Below are 19839 nucleotides of genomic sequence, written 5' to 3'. Positions count from 1 at the left end.
CGGGCGTATCGAACTTCGATCCGGTCAAGCGGGGCTAGAGCTCGTTGTTGGGACGTATGAAATGATTGTCTTAATTTCGTGAGAAATTAAAGATTTTATGTGATGTGTGATCATGTTTTTTTTTTTTTATCTTGTTTCCAAAATGAAGCGGTGTGTAGCTTTGGTCATATTGTGTGACCAACGAGCAGAGCACCTGCCATCAGATAGAATGATGACCATAACGCCCAAAACATGTAGCATTTTGGATCAATCTTGGTTAATTTCCAACAGATATTTGATCAAATAAAAGTAAAGACCAGTCAAGTCCAAGATCTAGACGAGTAATGCTCTGCTCGGCGAGAGTCGCGTGGAATCTTATTCTAACAATTCGCATCAAGGCTAGTTTCCTATTCTCTCAGCCTTCACCTCCAACTGATAAACCCAAAAAAAAATCTTGACAGGCACAAAAGAATCAGGAATAATAACCATCAAATTTGCCTGCTGTCGCACACTTGGTTCTGTTGGCTGAAGGTTGGAAAGCCAGTAGTCATTGAAGACTCCTGATATGGCCTTCGTTGGCCAAAAGATAATGTTGAAACTGCTTAAAACTGCTCCTTATTGAACAAAACTAACTGAAAACATGTTAAGCGTTCAGCTACATACAGAAACAATAGCTTACGATCTTTTTGGTTACTGCGCCAGAAAAACACTTGGGCAAAAGATGCATGTAATATGGCAAGTCATCACACAATATCCCCAAACTCAAAAAAAGGTTATTGAACAAACATCCTTTCCGCAAATTGCCATAACAAGAAACATAAAAAAAAAGAGTAGATACAAAACACACAACAATGTGGGGAGAATGATTGTTGAGCTTTCCAACTGATCGTAGAATACAACCGCCCATTCTCCCTCCACTGTAGCAGGAAACGCTCTCGGCAAGCAATGCGTATTAGAAAGCAAGTCACCGATATACATAATCCTGCAAGCCGTTCCTTTTAAAACTATCTAATCCCAAACTTCATTAGACGTCGCATGTCACACCTACACTTCAGCAACTGAGATAGTTACATACCTCCTTCGTTCAAAAAATAGTAATAGACCCTCGTCAAGACATGAGAAGATTTAAGCAAAACAACATAGGAAGGGGTTTTGATTGATCTCAAACGACGACAAGTTTTTGGTACAAAACTAAATAAACACAAGTGCTTCTGAGAAGTATTGTAAACAACTCTGAAGAACTCATTAAGTTGGTGGGAGTCCAGGTGGCCGAGAAAATAAAAAAGAGAAACTTCTGCAGGGGCAGCACTTAAGCAACTGGGACATCTATTTCAGTTGCCATCACTGGAGGCCTCAGGTACTCCTCTTCATCCTTCGGAGAGTGAATGGTAACCACATCTGGAAGTGGTGTGGTTGGTCCCTGCTTTCCCTTTGGATCCCAATCCAACATGATCTTCACCTTGATGCCAAGAACACCCTGCAAAGAAAGAGAGTGCACATGTAATTCAAGACACACAGTGATTATTTGATCAATTATGTCCACAGCATAAGTAATCTTAATCCCACTAATTTGCTTTCACATGTAACACAAAATTATGGTCACATCTGTTGTGATGGACATTAGATAAATGTAAAGGCACGCCTATCAGATTAATTAGAAGCAAAACCAGCACTTGTCACTTTTTAATTTAATCTTAAATTTGGGACGGCTGGATTCTCTCTTGAATAGAATGGGAGCCCTGAAGGATGTCAGCTCTATACAAATACTAGGAATAAACAATAGAGTTCATAATGCGCACAAATATATACAAGTAATTGAATGGCATAAGGATGCTGGTGTCAACTGATTATAAAGAGAAACGCTCAAGCTTCACATAAATAATTGATAAAACTTTGCAAACTTAAACACAAGCTAGATTGATAAAGGAGCATTGTTGAATAAATAAACTACTGCAGGATAAAATTGTGTATCACTACAGGCAAATCAGCTTTCTTCCACCTAACATTTGTCATTAAACGAAATCACAGCACAACTACAAAAAGATTCAAATGAACAGCAACACAAAAAAAATTAATGAGAAACCAACCTGCCTCAGAAGCACATGGCGAACAGCTGAGTCTATATATTCATTCACAGGCTGACCAGAGGAAATCATGTATCCATCCTTAAACTTCATCGATTTGGCACGTTGCGCCCTCAATTTTCCACTCACAATCACCTGCAGGTACAGGTATCAAAAACAAAATCCGTGAAATAAAAAACAATTCATAAGAAAAAGAAAAGCAGCTCAGCTCACCTCACATCCTTTGGCACCATTCTCCATGACAAATCTCAGGACACCATAGCAGGCCCTGTAAAAGAAAGGATTATTAAAGACCATAACAAAGATCCATCGACCATCAGTTACAACTATATCTAACCAGTGATTTCATGCAGACAGTAGCATACAATCATTACAAACTATATAGATGCACCCTAAGTATATGAATGAGGGAAGAAAGTAACAGCAAAACATCAAATAAAAGAACATGAAACATCCGTATACAATCTCCGGCATGCTAGGATCTGTGGATGCTCAAAATATTTGGCTGCACATGCCCAAAACACCGTCTGAGAGGGAATTGATTTATATAGGAAGAAATCGGTTTTCCTCACCAGGCACAACATGAATCTTGTATATTTTTCTAAGTGAACAGTTTACACTTTAGCCAGTGTGCTCACAACTTAAATTCCTGCAGATTTTTTTAAGAGACAGTTTACACTTTAGCAAGTGTTAGATTCATGATAAGTGGTAAGTAAATAAATGAATAGTGTTGGTTTCAGATGACCACACATGACACAAATGGAAACAACTTTTGAAGAGAAGTGAACTGTGGACTGTCCTACACAACATACCCCTCTGGATGTTGGGTAACAGAACAAGCATGTGCATAACATGTAGGAGAAAATTCCAAACTCCAGGCATATGAAGATGCTTGAAGCCTGACTAACTCCATTGTGTTATTATGTGAGCACTATTAAGAGTCCCAAGAGCAACACTTGCTCAGAGTAATATAACTAATGCTCAGTTCAAGAAATAAGAAGCTCTTGTATCAAACCAGAATTGCCAGATACGAATAAGCAAATAGGCTTTAAGGATTGCTCCAGCAAGTCTGCAGCCTTATACTCACAACAGGATGCAATGGTCCACTTAAAGAAATAGGAATACAGTTTACAAATTTAAGAGAGGCGGCACCAAAGACCACTAGCACAATAGGAAAGCATTGTCATAAAAAGATGTTGCCTAAACATACTTTGTGAAATGAGTCCTGTAAGATTCTCTCATGATCATGTTAGTATGGAAGGCAGTGCTGTAGTCATCTTCCGACACAAAGTTGGTTATAGAACAACCTATTTGCTTTATAGATGACGACTGCTCTAAAAATCCAAAAGAGGAAAAACAAAAGAATGAAGGAAAAAGAGGAAATTTTGGAAAGACGATGGATATGATAAGAAGTCAGACATATCAATAGATCATATCATGGAAGAAACTTCGTGCACCACACTCCAATAAAATGGAAATGAGATGGTCAAGAATTAAGACATTTTCAAGGACCATGATTACATTTTTGGTAACCAAGTCGACTTCGCATCCAAACAGTGAGAAGTTAATTTAGCATTATGAAAAACAATTTTCTCATCATTAACAATCTTTTTTATCAGAATCACTAGTGAGCGTGCAGCGCATATAATATTGCATAAATTCTCTGAAATCAATGAGACATACAATATGTTTATTGGGTATCTTTTCAAACAAGAGAGGAATGTTATACAACTAGCTCAAGGAATTTCACTATACAACTAGTGAACAGGAATCTCACGAAGTAACAAAAAATTCCAGAATCAGAAAACCTAAGAATATTATGATACCACTCCTAAAGCAATTCTTGAATTCTTCATTTCATGGCATAATTAAAAACCTGAAATAAGAAATGATTTGTCATGTTGAGAAATATTACTCTGCTTGAAAGCGTCATTAAAACTTAATACTTAAATAAATTTGCCCTTTAAGGCACAAATCAATATAACCAAGAGTAAAGGTTTATATTGAAAATTGAGCATTAGAGGGCAGAGATGAATCTAGTCATCTTCAGACACAGTTTCGGTACAAGAAACCAAACTGCTGTAAAAATGACATACTGTGTGTATATTCAACAAAAAAGCCAGTTCCTAAGACCAGCAAGTATAAGGCACGAAAGGATTCAATTTTCTGGGGAAAAAATTTGTATGGCAAGTAACTGTAGATAATGCTAACCAAGTACACAAAAATATCTAACTCAAGATGTCTACACTAATAACACAACAAGGAAACAACATGAAGAATGAAATTACAAATGCAAAGTTTAATCTTTTGAAGCTACAGTGAAAGGTGCACCTCCGAACAGCAAGTCCTCCAAGAAGCTTGTATCGGAGAGATTCAGCCTGAGCAATGGCACAAAGGCCCCTGTTGTTGACCTTCTCAGCATAGAGTTCAACAGAGTTTTCAGGAAAATTAAAACGCTTCTGAACAACTGAAGTCAGTTCTCTGATTCTTCTGCCCTTCTCACCTAGAAGGAAAACCACGAATATAACCATGAAAAAGTCCTCAAAAGTATCAGATCATGAATGGATCCTATCATTTACATTCTATAAAATTTGAATGATTTCTCCAGACTACTGTTCAGCATTGCCCAAAGATTCGTTCTTGAGCCATAGAACTGAAAGATTGTCACTGAAGAATAAATCATCGTAAGATATTCAACTACAGAACTTAAGAGTACCTATTAAAGATATCCGCTCAATTAAGGAATTCTTTTGTAAAAAAATTAAAACCTTTCTACTGAGCTGCCTCATCCTTACGCCCATATTAACTGGTACCTATGCCAGGAATAGGATGATAAAATTTACAGCTTTATAAGAATCTTTTCCATTTACAACGCAAAATATTACTTAGCTGCGCATTTTTTTAGAATTGCCGTTTTCTATCGTTCACAGCTGATTCATTTCTGAGTTATATGTTAAATAGATATTAGAAATTTATTACAAATATTCTAAAATGGATGCACTACCCTTACTTTATAAGAAAAATAGAGTTTCCATCTACCAAAGCATCCAGGATTTAACTATTTCGGGATAGTACTCTTGTAAAGACCACCTTTAACCGTCTCATTCATTTGAACGAACAGTTGCAGACAATTACACAGGAAACATCGATTATTTATCGTTGAATTTATAACATACTCTAGAAGAAGAAATAAACAATAGCGCAGACAGAGATGTACCGAGCACGTTCTGAGTTCGAGTAGCCCTGATGATAATCTCGGTACGCACAGGCGTAACCCTAACCTCGACGCCCGAGTATCCATCCTCGGCGAGCTCCCTGGTGAGGACCTCGTTCAACTCGGCGAAGAAAACGCCGTCGGCGACGAACTGAACAAAAATTCGAAGAAAAAAAAGAATATGAGAAGTTATGATCGACGGCGAGATCTAGGGTTTCAGAAGAAAGAAGGAGAAAAGACAGACCTTTCGCTTTTTGCTAATTGAAGTCGGCATTTTTTCTCTTTAGATTTAGATCGAGCAAGAGAGAGGTAGATCGGCCGCCTCTTGCAATTTGCGGATTCTAAAACCCTAGCTCGAGAGGAGCTCCGCGGAGCGAATTAGTGATATTTATAGGTAAATAAAACGGGTCGAGTTGTTTTCGACGGATTCTTACCCGATTCAAACCCACATGCCTTTTAGGCGTGGTCTGGTAGAGACGTATAAAGAGGGAAGGTAAGATACACGGAGGCGCACTGAGGTGGAATGAAGTACATATACATTTTGCTTTTCGTTTGGCAGAAGGGGGAGAGAGAAAAAACACATCAACTTATAGTTTAATTTTTCTCTCTTCTCTTTTAAGCCTTCAATTTGAAAATATTCTTCTCTTTCCTCATTTTTACTTCCTTTTGAGCTTTCTCCTACTATGTTTACTTCCTTTGGCTCTGTCTTTCCTTCTAAAACTCTTCTAACAAAGGGGCTTGATAAGAACATGCGTCCCAGTCACAGCCCAAGTGAACCCCACGTGCAACTGTGGCTAGCATTGGCCAAGGTACTTCAGATTTTTATACCTCCCTTTACTTTACTTCCCGCTCTACCAAACCAAGCATTAGTATCGAATAAGCAAAATTCACTTGCGAGTTGCTTCAATTAGAAAAGTGAAATATATATGGTTTAAGAATTAAGTTTGAAAAATAAGCTTTATATCTAATCATTTAGAATAAATATATAGAAAAGTTATATCAAACATACGGCAACTTATAACATATACAAAAATGCACAATAAAATTAAAATAATTCCGTTAAATACTTTGGGTCTTTGAGTAATCTTGGAAGTGGTTAGGTTTAGAATGAATGGTTGTAAAGCTTTAGATTTATATAGGAATTTTTTTAAATTGGACGAAAGAAGCCAAAAAATGATAATGGTTTGCGCATTTGATTTAAAATACAATGTATGTCTAACCATTTTGACCAAAATATAGCAAGTAAAAGAAAAATATTGCAGTTTACTCTGTATATCAAACTCTTGATATGCAAATTGAGTTTAGAATTAATAATATTGAGTATTTTGGCCAAGAGTGATTTTGAAAGTGGATAGGTTTAAAATAGTTTTTAGATAAAAGTTTGGGTTTATAGGTTAACACCCCTTTCAAAATGTAATTGGTTTGAAAGTATTTAAACTAAATTTAGCTTATGTGCAAAAAAGTAATAAATCTATAGTTTGAGATCCTACTATATTAGTGTGAAAAGGCAAAAAAATGATGATTCAAACATTCTGGTTATATTGTATACTTAACACTGAATAAAATAAGCAAATTACAGAAAAATGTAGGAATTTCTATTGTATACCAAGGTCTCGTTTGGTACGCGGGAATGAGGTGGAATTGAATGATCATTCTCATTTCTCATTCATTCCTACCAAACACACCCTCTTTTTTGAAGTTGGAATGCACATTCTCACTTCTCATCAATTCCCACTTTATGTGGGGATGAACATTCCCAATGAAATGATAGGGAATGAGCATTCCCACTTAAATGAGAAATCGATAAAATATACAATTTTAAAATAAGTCAGTTCCCACTTTATTTTATAAATTACAGACAAACTTGAGAATGAGAATGACGTACTATTCCATTCTCACATTAATTTCATTTCATTCATTCTTCCTTTTTCATTCTCATTTAAGTCCATTCCCGCGTACCAAACGACGCACAAGCTTCCAAATATAAAGTGAGCTTAAAAATAGATTGGTATAATTTTGACTATAAAAGTGATTTGACAGGTTTGAAAATAAATTAGGTAAAACTTAGGATATATAAGTAAATTAAATTTTTAATGGTATGGGTGGGTATAAAAATATGGGATAAAACTTTCAGTGAAATATTTAGAGCCTAAAAATAAATTTGGAAGGTGATTTTAAAAGTTAAATGAGAGTAAAACTATGGATTCACAGGCAAAAGAGCTTTCAAGTTAGTGGGAATAAAAATAAATTGTTTTTTTTAGGGGTGGGGTAGGTGGGGGGTTAATTTTGGGTTTATAAAGCAAAGAAAAAAATTCAGAAAATGCAGTAATTCAATAACCAATCTCATGTGACATCTCCATTGCAAGAGGGTTCTAGATTCTCTACAATCTCGATTGTAGATAATGTCTACAATTATTTATGTGAGCTATTACTATTGAATTATCTCAGTGGGCCCTATAATTTAAATTGTTTTTATATTATTTAGATAATTAATATCATTTACACGGTTCGCTAGATGCATAAATTCTCTGCAGTTAAGGATGTAGAGGATCTGTACACTACAAAAGGGTCCAAATTCTAGGATTCTTTCCACTTGGTTAAATATTTTTTTTCGTGGTAGTGCATAAATATAATAGATCATGTATCCAAGTGGTATGAATCTGTTATTAAAAAAAAGGAGAGGTATGAATCTCCCTTTGCAATGTATTTGGTAATCAAATTCGGGTAACATGAAACATTCGGGAATGATATTTTGATCGCATGGGTAAGAGTGATACTTAAAATTTTTTTTAATTGATTTAACATTGAAGTTAAAATTTCCTACTCACGATTTTATTCGGTAGGTCTCTAACTCTCAAAAATCATGATTGATTTGGCTTTGTAAACTGAATTGTATAGTGTCCCGGATTCATAATGTAGGTAGTAAAACGCAGCAAATAATTTTCTTTGTTTTTGTTGATCGTAAGTCACTTTGTTTTATATAAAAAAATCACGATTTTATTCAGCACTTTTCTTCATTCCTCGCACTATCAACCTCAGGCCAATTGAGCTGCTATGCAACAGTGATCCAGCCAACCTTGCCATCGAGGTGTTATCGGAAAATCTATTTAGGGTCTCTTTCTTAATTTCTATCAGTTAAAACAGGGTTAATTGGCTTCAAACATTAGTGATTAGATTAACACAATCGAGAATAATTACATCTTTGTGAACTTTGAGATAGATGTATAAGATATAGAGTTTTCAGTTAAGTCTCTTTTATACCGAAACACAACAAAATAAATTTGTGAAAGTTTTCAATTTAAGACTTAAAACTGAAAAACATTATGAATTTTCTACAGAAACCATTTAATGAAAAGCGAGAGAAGCAAGGTTCGAGTAAGTAGAGCTTGAGCAGCGAAAGCTGAAGCAAAGAATCATATTCAACAATTTGAGTCATCATGAGCACCCATGTCCCTCATTGCATTATCAAGATGGTCAACATCAAATTTAAGTCTCACAAAAATATCAAACTTAAGCTCTTTAGAGGTCTGAAATATTTGACCACATCTCCTCGTCACCGGCTAATTAACCACAGTAATTAGGAGCGAACAAAATTAGGCGGAGGCCAATTCAACAAGCAATTATGATCAACATCGGCATAATCATCTGAACGCAAAGGCTTCATGCGTCCATCTTCTAAGCAATATGCTCCCATATCCCCTATCCGATTTGGCGAGACTCGATCTGTAGCATTCCCTATGAGCACCAGTGAAGTATACGCAATCCCTCTGCAGCTCCATAAACTCATCAGTTGACAGCGAAATCGAGTAATTGTGGCCTAGAAAGAGTGCATTGTTTCCTGTACTATTCACTTCATCCCACTTATCCGAGCTATGATTCAACTTGAACACCCGAAACCTCGTAGTCTCAGTTCAAATACCCCCCATCTCCATCTAATTTCAGCACGCTAATCTTCCGCCGAGCTCGCAACAACTCGCACGATGACTCGACCAGATATTTCATATAATAATTGTGAAAATCTTCTCTCCTGAAATCATCACCGACAATCGATGCTTTTGAGGAAAAGGGATTTTCAATGTTGCAACAAACAACCTCTGCACCGTACATAACAGCATAGAGGTTCTCTTTATAAAAAAACAACACCTAAAAAACCGGTGATCGGTGTTTCTAACAGAGTCCAGAATTGATCCCCAGTTCTAGCGAATGCCAACTTATCCCTATGTCCTCCTGGTGACAAATATGAAATATATGACCGCAACGATATGATCATTTGGGCATTTAACGACTTTCTCAAAGTGATTTTCAATCACGTATTCTATCCCGTGAAGTTTACGAGAGCAAGTTCGGAGATCGTTGTAGACATATCCTTCAACATTTCCTTCGTGGTCGAAAGAAGGGTACATGATGTCAGGGAAAGTGGTGATAGAAGGGAGCTAGGTCGATTTTTAATTAACTTCTGTTATCGGATTGAATGCGTAAATCTCTGATAATTCATCCACATAGACTAGAACCTGAAGCTGGGGTAGATGCATCGATCGTGAACATTTTGTGATCATCGAGTGAAGGAAATTGAAAGACAGCTGTATCTTTTCCGGGGCCATTGTTAGTGCTACGCAGCATGAGCCATGGAGCTTGGAATGCCGGAGGAAAACGCTTCTCGAGCGAGGCAAAGCTCCAGGAAGAGCAGACTCATGCACTGAGTCGGATGTAGTGGACGATCTTCGATCTCTTTAGAGTTAGCCAGAGGACATCAGTTGGCAGCTTCGACCAATCTCTTGTAGCAAGAACATCAACGGTGGCCATAATTGAGTTGTAAGTGCTGATGACAGAAGAATAGCTGGGATATTATCAAATGTTTTGGTAACAAATGCTCCGCATATATTGATTAAACCAAATTGCCTCCTGCTCCGTTATAATTAGCTTTGAAATGGCCGTCTAATGCCGGCATAAAAATTTAGCGGATTGCTGGCATTTGTTGAAATTTAGTGGATTCTATTCTCCAAATTAATTTCATCGACAAAATCATCTGATCACTTATGTATCATTTCATCGGTGATAATTGTGAGCCAGAAACGAGACACAGCGCGATTCACGGAGGGGAAGGTATCACGTGATTCGCACTAGTCATTATATTATGAATGAATGCCATATTGCCATATTGGGTTTGGGTACGGTGGTAAATCGGAATCCCAGTCCGACCCGACCTTGTACCTTCTCTTCGATCTCAGTTCTCAAGAGTCACAGAGGCCTCACTCAGCAGCCTTATCACAAACAGACTCGACCCTGTAATAATTAATGGCTCTTGCTCATCTCTCTCCTCCCCTCTCTCTATCTCTAACTCGATGGACTATTTTTCCTCCTCGTTTGCATCGTCGTCTCCTACGCTGCTACTCAAAGAAAAAGGAAACAAGCTTCACCGACCGAATCCTCGACTACATCGAAGGTGATTTGAGATATGAGCTGCATTTAACTCTCTCTCTCTCTCTCTCTCTCTCTCTCCACTTTTTATCATGCTCTTGCTTGTTCCTTCTCGTTTCTGTTGCCCACTTGCCGTTTGGGGTTACCTGACTTCTATGAATCCTAAATAACGCAGCACATAAGTTTTAAAAAAAAAACCCCCTCAGAATCTATCAAGAGTTGTTCTTTGAATCCACAAAGAACAATTTTAGGATCCATGAAGAGACAATCTCGAATCTACGAAGCAATATAAAAGAGAATTTTATTGATGGAAAATTGTTACCTGGCTAACAATCCTCTGCTTAAATAGAAAACAAACTACACTCCTATTAGAACCCGAATTTTACCAAAAAATAGTAATAGCAAAACTATTCTTAAAAGGCTCTCTACGATTGGGGAATCAAGTCGGTTGTTGATGTCAGTTATCAAACTAGGGATTTATGTGGGGATTACGAGAGTGTTAGGTCCTCAAACTCCTTCAAATGGCAGGTTCTGGGGTATACTGTTCTTTCCTGCCCATAAAGAGCTCATAAGAGGGCGGAGTTGGGATATTTAGTTGTTCCTCCAACGATTAAGTCAGTAGTTGAACTTGAGTGAGAAATATAGAGATAGCGTAATTCAAAGTTCATGAAACAATCAACCCTTACCACATGCAATGCTGCTCCCTTTTCTAGTGGATTGGAAGGGCAAAGAGGTAACTTGTGCCGGGTCCAGCTATGCAGTTGAGTCGGCAATCATCTTCCATGTGTCGGCCACGGAAGAGGGCGAGTCATTTGGTCATATAACGAGGGAACGACAGCAGGTGCTTGGCGCTGACTGGGTCCGATGAGTCATAAAAGGCTATGAGGGCCAAAGTAATGATGATTTGTCAGAGCAGTTAATGCAAGGGTAGTCAACTAGCGAGAGTTTCAAGATAATTGTTGTTTCTCTATTCATTTGGTCAAGGGCCAACTAGCACAGCTTTTTGATTTGGCTATGCGAGTTGTCGGCTGAACAGTAGGTTGAGTATGAGTCGATTTGGTGGGTTGGCCAATAAGTACCGCCTTTTGACTCGGCTATGCAAGTTGTCGGCCGATCGAGTCGGCTATGGAAATGGCTTGAGTCATTTCGGTTAGGGATTTGTTTGATTACGTGCAGGGACATGTGTCAGGATCTTAATAAAGATTAATGCTTAGTGATTTTTGGGTCGTAACATCAGTGAAATTTGGAATTGAATCGGATTTGTTACCTAATCAAAACAGACTCCTAAAACATTGCCCAAAATAATAAAAAGTTAATAAAAAGTCCAATATGTCTCAATCGGAGGGGATTTCGTGAAACAGATGGCGGCAAACCGAACAACAGTCGGTTTGGCTAACTCCGTCTTGAAAAACTACGTGGTTTTCATACATTATCCGTCCAATTTGGACACACGGTTTGGGAAATACGATCCATTCTTAGTTGCAAGTCAATTTCCTCTGCCAGCCCCCCTTTGGGAATTCTGACGATTCAGTTTCTTCATGAATGCATTTGCATCACGTTCCACATCACTAAGCAGAGAAAATATTTACGGGGAGTTATTTGCCAGTCTTGTTCTGTAATTTCCCTCAAATTTTACATAACCAGAGAAGAAGTTTGTTAATGTGTTATGCAAGGTTCACAAAATTGGCAAATATTCATGCAAATTCCACTTGTATTTGTAGTGAAAGGTGTGTTACTCCCATGTAAATATTCCATCGCTAAAGGACTATGATCTTATTGAAGATCGTGATAAAATATTCATTTGCTCTTCATATTACTAATTGTGAAGTTTGATTTTCGAGGACACAGTCTTATTTGTTTATTGAAAAATTCTATGCATCCCTTCTTATTGGCATGATTTTGTTTCTTTAACATTAGTTTTTTTTTTATTTTGTTTCTTGTGATGATTACTAGATTATCTCTTTCTACAAGTTACCAACTAATGGGAATAACCACATAAATTTTATCATTTATAGGTGGGCCAAAACTGAGGAAGTGGTATGGGGCACCGGATCTCCTTCCTAAAGATGGAGGTGTAGAAGCCAAAGAAGATGATAATGCAGGTAAATCTGTTACTGCCTATGTTCTTTCCTGTCTGGGGATAAAATTAGTAATTACAACACTTAATTTTTTTGGTCCTTAATCTGCTGAAGCACAGAAGATGATGAAGTACGTGATGCGGTGTTGGTTACCGATGGAGAAAGCGAAATGGGACAGGTGAGTGATTTTGAGCCAGAACTGACATTTTATCCTTGCCGACCTTGGATGAACTTCAACAAACATTTAAAGACTAATTTCCTTGAAGAATGCCTCAGCGTCACATACAAGTGTAACTATCCTTGTTAAATGCTTCTATGTGCATAGCCATTTTCATTGGTTGGTTTGACTAGGTTTCCAGAACCCTGGTTACTGGATATTAGTTTAACATACGGAATGGGGACTGCTAAAAGTTGAGTAAGGCATTTATCCAAAAAAAAAAATTCTCCTTTATGAATTTAAACTTGGGTTAGTAGTATTTTTCAGAAATATCATTTCTATTGCCTAGGTGTACCATTTTGCCTTCTATCTTGGATGTTGGCCTATAAATATGATATATAATCTGTAGTCATAGTATCTATGTCGCTTTGTGGAGGGACCATTTTCATCCTAGTTTAAACTGTAATTAACTGCTTGTTGCGTTGCATTACAGCTTTTGTTTATAGTGAAACTTCTAGTGTGCATATGTGATGCACGGTTATCTCATTTGGGACCTATGAGAGTTTAGTGTTTTCAAGAAAATGGTCTTGGCAAGTATAATCTAATATTGATGAGAAGCATTTGAATGATGTCAATGCTCTAGTGCTATCTCATTTTATAGACGTCTTATAAGAGCTGTTACCTAAATGCTACATAAGTTATCCTGCAATAAAAATGTTAGAGTACATGAAATTCTGAACTTTAACTTAGTTTTCTTTGTGAGGACAATCAAACATTCATGCCAACATGATATGATTCCTGCCAAATTCTGAATTTTTCCGGAAGACATATTTGCTTATGTCTTTTTACCTCTCTGTTTTCTCAGTACCATAGCATCTAAATTTAAATCCTCTTCTTTGAATAAAAAGTCAGTAACGTTGAATCCTTATATCTTACAAATCATAACTTTATTGATGTCTTATGTATCTAATTGATTATATTTATTGTCCTATTATGTGGCCAATTGCAGATGGTTATATTATTATTGATTCTTAGAAGAGCTCGTGTGAAAGCTCTAGTCAAGGACAAAAGGGCTGCTACTGATGCTTTTGGGACTTATGTTGAGGTGACAGCATAACACTTGCAGCTTATTTGAATGTATCAACAGAACCTTCTTCTATTCTGGAGAATATATCTTTTAATTCTTTATGTCAGTTCGTTAAGATGTTCCATGTTTTGATTTGAGAAGTCAATGACTGGAGATACCAATGACAAGGCATTCCTCACAAAGGCATTAAGAGGAGTTCATGCAGTAATAAGCGCTTCAAATGTATGTATTCTCATTTCAGTTCTATACAATTTATTAGTTACAAATTCAGTTGTTTCCTCTCAAAGGCAACAAGACGTGTTCGTGCTATACTATAAGTTTTATGCTTCTCGTATGATTTTCTCATTTATATATCCTTTCTTATCAATTATGAAAGTGTCCAATGAATTGGTGATGTTCATTAGGTTTTTTTGGGTAGATTTCACCCAAAAAAAAGAGGAAAAAACAGTGGGTTGGATTTTTCTTTGTATTTTTCCAGAAAAATGCAAAAGTTTTAAGGGTTAAGTGACATTTACAAATTTTTGGGCTATCACAAAATGGGCCAACTTCTTGGGGTTTCTTGTGACATTTACCCAAGTTTATCTCTCTCAGAATACCAAAAAAATAAAATAAAATTTCTGTGTCTAAAAAACTCCGATAAACTTTCCATAGGATGGTTTCTTTTCTGACATTGGACGAACAAAGGGTGTTCAACACATTGTACTTCTCTCTCAGGTTTCCATCTTCGAACCATTTTGCTTCCTCTCAATTATAGTCAGCCAATTGCACTGGCTGGCCATTTACTAACCTATGTTTTGTTTTCTTGAATCGAGTTCACATAAGGTTGCAGTTGGCAGTCTATAGAGGTAGCAGTGGGCTTCAGGCCATCATGAACAGCAAGGCGAAGAACTTGGCAGAGAGAGATGAAGAGAATGTTATTGGGTCTGGGATCCCTTATACTATAATAAGAGCTGGTTTGCTACAAAATACTCCTGGTGGCAAGCAAGGTTTCTGCTTTGAAGAGGTATGCTAGGAATAAACAATAAACATTATAAGGCATATATCTCTTAGGTAGTCTAGGAATAGTATATTTATTTTTCATTTGATTTACTCATTTTAAACTCAAGAGTGATCAGTGTTGTTGCTTAGGATCAATTGTTCAAGTATGGCCAGCTTAAGGAGAAAAATCAAGGATGATTTAAATTGTCAAATGTTTCTTGAGTACTATTTGATAATAGAAATGTCCTTAAAGTGAAAGGAGATTTTATAAAACCGATATACAACCAGACATGGGACATTATAGAAACATGTCTAGAATATGTGAACCAAACTAAGATTGTTGAGATGGAGGATGACAATATACAATGAAGTTAGGATAGAAGCTGGGGTGTATTATAACTTCAATGACAAGATGAGGGAGAAACTCAAGATGATTTGATTCATGTAGCTAGCTACCAGAGTTTGGGATAAACTGAAGATTGGGTGTCAGACCTCTCACACGAGAGCTAAGAAATGGCAGGGTTTCAATAATTGTAATGTTATATTCAAAGAACAAAGCTATTACTTAATCATTGAATTAGGTTACAATCTTCCAATTAGTAGTACGTAAGCACTTAAGCAGTAGCCCCCTCGATTGCTTCTACAGAAGATACAAAAAGTACATGGTAGAGAAAAGAGGGAAACAACATATAAATATAGTCCTTTGAACTACAACTAATTCATATAAACCTAAAATTTATTTGTTGTTGTTTTGGTATGTTAGGCTCAGCAAAGAGGATGCAGCTTTTGTATGCGTGGAGGCACTTGATGCAATTCCTCAGAAAGGACTCATATTTGAGGTTCATCGAAAGATAAATCACATTTTTAAAATAATAATCTTATTCCGAGCTTCCTCCTATTAAAGTTTCTATGGCTTATGCCTGGCTTAACTGCAGAACCATACAAATAAAAAATTTGCTTGTGCAGGTGACAAATGGAGAGGAGAAGATTTCAGACTGGAAAGAATGGTTTGCTATAATGCTAAGCAAGGAGAGCAGTTGAGTTGAGGTAGTGGTGCACGAGTTTGCTTACAAAGTCATCTGCTAGTATGATGAGCAAAGCGGCAATGTGGATTGTGATGGTTTGATTTGTATATTTAATTTTCTTCTTCAAAGAAATGTATGTGAATGTCTTGTTTATGTTTACATAGATATGAAATGTGAAAATCTTACTTGAATAAATTTGTGATTACTCCTACCACTAGCAAGTTTGTTTACCAGCTCTTTTGGTTCTACTTGAAATTGACTGCTATTCTCTGCATTTGTGTAAATTATTGTCTGTACAACATTACAACACATAAAACATACATGCACAGTGCTGGAAAACAACATGATATTCACTTTATATGTTATACTTTCCTATGGTCAGTATAATTAGTCTATACGTAACGAACAATATGAAGGATCACATACCACCATTAAGAATCATATAATCCTCTTCTAAGAGCTTGCTTTTATTACTGCAAAAAGCTTTTAGCATGACCAAAATTGATAACGAAGAGATGTGGCCCAGCACGCGAGATAGAGCAACTTCACATAGCCTTAGAGACTGCCCACGAACCCACATTGAGATTTTAAGCACAATGTAGTAGCTGAAGACCTCAAAAAAGGACACAGGCAAGTCATCCTTGGCTACCAAAGGTAGGCTCTTATCTCCGTGTAAGGCCTCTCTTCAACAGCTCCATGTTTCTTTTCGTACTGTGCAAATGCTTTCCTCAAACGCTTACATTTGTAGGAAGATAATCTGGCTCAGTCATTTGCATCCATAAACTTTTATCGAAACTTTTCAATAATTCGCTTAAGGAATATATTCTTGAAAGAATGAAGGAGGAGGAAAAAAAATGATATATAAGCAGTTTGCTTTAAAAGCCTTATACTCTAACCTTAAGTAAGAGATTCTCAAATTCTCATAGAAGGCAAAGCTTTATGAGCATAGATGCTCATCCAACTTGTCTAAAAATTCTCTATGAAGTCAATGCCCTCATTAGTTGTTAATCTCTGCTTGTCTTGCAAATTGTGCTTGATTTGTTCTGAGATTCATTAAGAGAATAAGAATTCAATCAAAAGGTGTGACTCTTTCTAAATTTTTACCCCCTTCACTGTTCTCCTCCTCTTGATGCACTTATGTGTCGCCAATTTAGTTGAATGTCATAAGGCATATTCATTGATCTTCATCAGCATTCTTGACGTTCTTTCAAATTATTGGAATTGGAATCCAATGCTTATCTGAAAAAGATCAGAGCGAATATACGTACAGATTCGGCAAGGTAATAGTATAAATCATATGAGTTAAGGTAAGTTGGATAATTCATTGATCTTCATCCAACTTTAAGATGCCAGCCATTTGACTTTAGTTCCCAACAACTAGTTTGTCTAGCCCCATAATTTTTTTAGAACTATTTTCAGCACGAGAAACAATTTTGGAATCTTTCTTATCTGTAAACTGCTCCAAAGAGAAACGTGGGTCTGAGAATTATGTCATTAGCTTGAGAGCCAATGGATCTTAGGGTCTCCTTGGGTATCGGAGAAAATTTGGGGTGAAAACAGCTTGAAGATGATACATAACATAAACCATAAGTATATCTAGAGGATACAGAAAATCATGCAGAGCAGCAATGTACAAATCATGTATTTTTTTTCCCGGAAATCTATATAAATTAGTATGAGAAAACATTACATACTGCACAGCTGCTCATCCTATATACCGAAATGCAAAATTAAACTCAATTACAACAATAACTTTTTATTTGCAACGGCTAGGACCATACATTGGTGACTGATAATTCAGCATATAATAAAATGATACAGTAGAGGCTCTAGCGAAACAGCTCAAACCCAAATCCATCACATGGTACATAATGTCTTCAACTGTTTTCCAAAACTTATTTCATGTGTTAGTCTTAACACCAAAATATCTCATCCTTTCTTCCAGATCTCCAAGTTGGTCACCGATTTAGAGAACCTTCATATCAAAGGTGGGCACATTTACCAGCACAAAAGAATATGATGCTGGAAATCAATCAGCTGTGATATGGTGTCATAATAGAAGTTTTAACTGGAAGGTGTAAGATCAGCTTCTCGTATTCTCTCACGGTCCTTTGTGTAAATTGAATGTTTAGAAGTCAGCATGATACAAACAAACTAAACTTGAATGTGTGATGGGAGTTCGGCAGAGAGGGCATTCAGGCTTCTCATTACACCATTCCATAATGCAGTTCCTGCAAACATAATTATACGATTCACAGCATTCAATTTTTTTGCCCTAATAATACTTAAATAAATAAGCAAATAATAATAAACATGCTCATTACAAATGGGATTCAGTTTAAAGAGAGAACATATACCAGCAAAATACATGACCACAAGGTGTAGCAGTCGGGTGTTGGCGAGTACTAAGGCAGAGGGTGCACTTGCTTGTAGCTCTGGAAACCTGAGACTTAAGTCACCAAACGAAAGAATTTCAGTATGAATATCTAAGCAATTTTTTTCTGAAAACAATCTTCATTTTTTGTGTGTGCAGTTTATAAAGACAAACAAGCATGACAACTGATTGCAGGAAACACAACGTCAGATGAAGTATCCCTAAAAGATAAAAACTTAAAATCCACTTTCAAGATGATGTTCACTCTCAGCGTAAGTTCTTAGACAGCCACCATCAAGTTTCTCATTTGTCATGAAATACAGGATACCACCACAGAGAACCAGTTAACACAAGTCCTTTTGACACAGACCATTTTTGTTTATATTCCAAAGTACCATCTTCCAGAGGATAGATATAGATTAATGATGAATGTAATTCAAGCCAGAATCCTTGAAGGGGTGATTAAGTGAACTAACTTTGTACCATTTGCAGTCTGCCTTAACTGATAAGCCAAAAGAAAGAAAGGATTTAAACATTAAATTGCTAATAGAATGAATATGACAGACCTCTGAAGCAGCTGATGATTCTGAGGTCCAACTGCCCTTGCTAAGGTTAGAACCAATAATAAGATCTCCGTCTTCATTTAAAATAGGCAAACCTCTTCCTGTGACAACAAATATGCAGACACTAACTTGATCAACTTGATCAATAAAACTAACTTTTGATTAGTTTCAACCAATAACATTAAGCAATCAACCACTATTTATACATTTAACAAACCAAACTAAAGGTCACAAAAGGCCTAGTTTTACATTCTAGAAGGTTTCGCTTGAAAATATTTGCATGCTAAGTTGATCAGAAAAGATCTTAGAAAAACCAGTTTTTACACAAAAAATCAATATAATGCTTCATTTCCTTCCAAGGATATGCCAAGAATAATGTTCTGTAGCACCTCTATCTTTCTCACTCCCCTCAACCACTCAGCCAGTTACATAGACTAGACGTTGAACTCTTTCTTATCTAGTTACATACCTTTACAAGGAAACTGGCACTAGAGGTGTATTAAGTTGATTTTACTCAAAAAAATTAAAAAGACTGAGGTTCAGAACAGGATGTGAAGCCTTTAAAAAACAAAATTTAACCACATCATATCATGTTGCAAAATTCAGTGAAACTAGTGAAAATTTCTAATTGGATTAACAACTCTGTAACCTGTAGAAGATTGGTGGCTTCCAACCGATGTCTGATGAACAGAGCTAGCAATTGAAGATAAGTTACTTCTGCGAAGTCCTTCCACACCAAGAATACATAGCTGGATTAAGAGGAACACACCCAGAATTTGATATCTACAGCATGAAAATAAGAGGTTTACATACGAAACATGTAGATGATTATGCAAAAGTAACATGTTTTAAGAAAACAAAAATTCTGCAAATAAAAAACAA

At 36.6% G+C, this 19839-nt stretch overlaps 3 protein-coding genes across 3 annotated transcripts in view; 1 reads left to right on the top strand and 2 right to left on the bottom strand.

Annotated features, from left to right (window-relative positions):
- LOC109833520 (40S ribosomal protein S3-3) lies at nucleotides 1031-5660 on the bottom strand. Its single transcript, XM_020401225.1, has 6 exons — nucleotides 5522-5660; nucleotides 5281-5428; nucleotides 4395-4566; nucleotides 2277-2331; nucleotides 2067-2198; nucleotides 1031-1456 (listed from the first exon to the last, which is right to left on the bottom strand). The coding sequence occupies exons 1-6, from the start codon at nucleotides 5549-5551 to the stop codon at nucleotides 1289-1291; spliced, it is 705 nt and encodes a 234-aa protein (XP_020256814.1). The 5' UTR covers nucleotides 5552-5660; the 3' UTR covers nucleotides 1031-1288.
- Nucleotides 10519-16234, top strand: LOC109834820 (uncharacterized protein At2g37660, chloroplastic). Its single transcript, XM_020402835.1, has 10 exons — nucleotides 10519-10720; nucleotides 12711-12797; nucleotides 12893-12951; nucleotides 13940-14035; nucleotides 14159-14239; nucleotides 14669-14731; nucleotides 14847-15020; nucleotides 15577-15653; nucleotides 15759-15834; nucleotides 15962-16234. The coding sequence occupies exons 1-10, from the start codon at nucleotides 10573-10575 to the stop codon at nucleotides 16034-16036; spliced, it is 936 nt and encodes a 311-aa protein (XP_020258424.1). The 5' UTR covers nucleotides 10519-10572; the 3' UTR covers nucleotides 16037-16234.
- The window catches only part of LOC109833519 (peroxisome biogenesis factor 10), a 5980-nt gene continuing 3790 nt past the window's right edge, over nucleotides 17650-19839 (bottom strand). The window contains 4 exon segments of the mRNA XM_020401224.1: nucleotides 17650-18251; nucleotides 18378-18463; nucleotides 18961-19058; nucleotides 19607-19740. Coding sequence (XP_020256813.1) covers nucleotides 18149-18251; nucleotides 18378-18463; nucleotides 18961-19058; nucleotides 19607-19740 — 421 coding nt within the window. The 3' untranslated portion in view covers nucleotides 17650-18148.

The sequence above is a fragment of the Asparagus officinalis genome, chromosome 3, assembly GCF_001876935.1.
Source record: "Asparagus officinalis chromosome 3, Aspof.V1, whole genome shotgun sequence".
Classification (NCBI taxonomy): domain Eukaryota; kingdom Viridiplantae; phylum Streptophyta; class Magnoliopsida; order Asparagales; family Asparagaceae; genus Asparagus; species Asparagus officinalis.
Note: the sequence above shows the minus strand (reverse complement) of the source record. Positions and strands in the feature narration are given on the sequence as shown.

Bases quoted from the DNA above. Each gene is read 5' to 3' on its own strand.
- LOC109834820 (XM_020402835.1), top strand. From the start codon at position 10,573: ATGGCTCTTGCTCATCTCTCTCCTCCCCTCTCTCTATCTCTAACTCGA. The intron at 14,036-14,158 runs GTGACAGCATAA...TGATTTGAGAAG, and splicing joins CTTTTGGGACTTATGTTGAG to TCAATGACTGGAGATACCAA. The intron at 15,654-15,758 runs GTACATGGTAGA...TTGGTATGTTAG, and splicing joins TTCTACAGAAGATACAAAAA to GCTCAGCAAAGAGGATGCAG.
- LOC109833520 (XM_020401225.1), bottom strand. From the start codon at position 5,551: ATGCCGACTTCAATTAGCAAAAAGCGAAAG. The intron at 5,429-5,521 runs GTCTGTCTTTTC...ATTTTTGTTCAG, and splicing joins CAATTAGCAAAAAGCGAAAG to TTCGTCGCCGACGGCGTTTT. The intron at 2,332-4,394 runs GTGCACCTTTCA...TTTCTTTTACAG, and splicing joins GGAGGACTTGCTGTTCGGAG to GGCCTGCTATGGTGTCCTGA.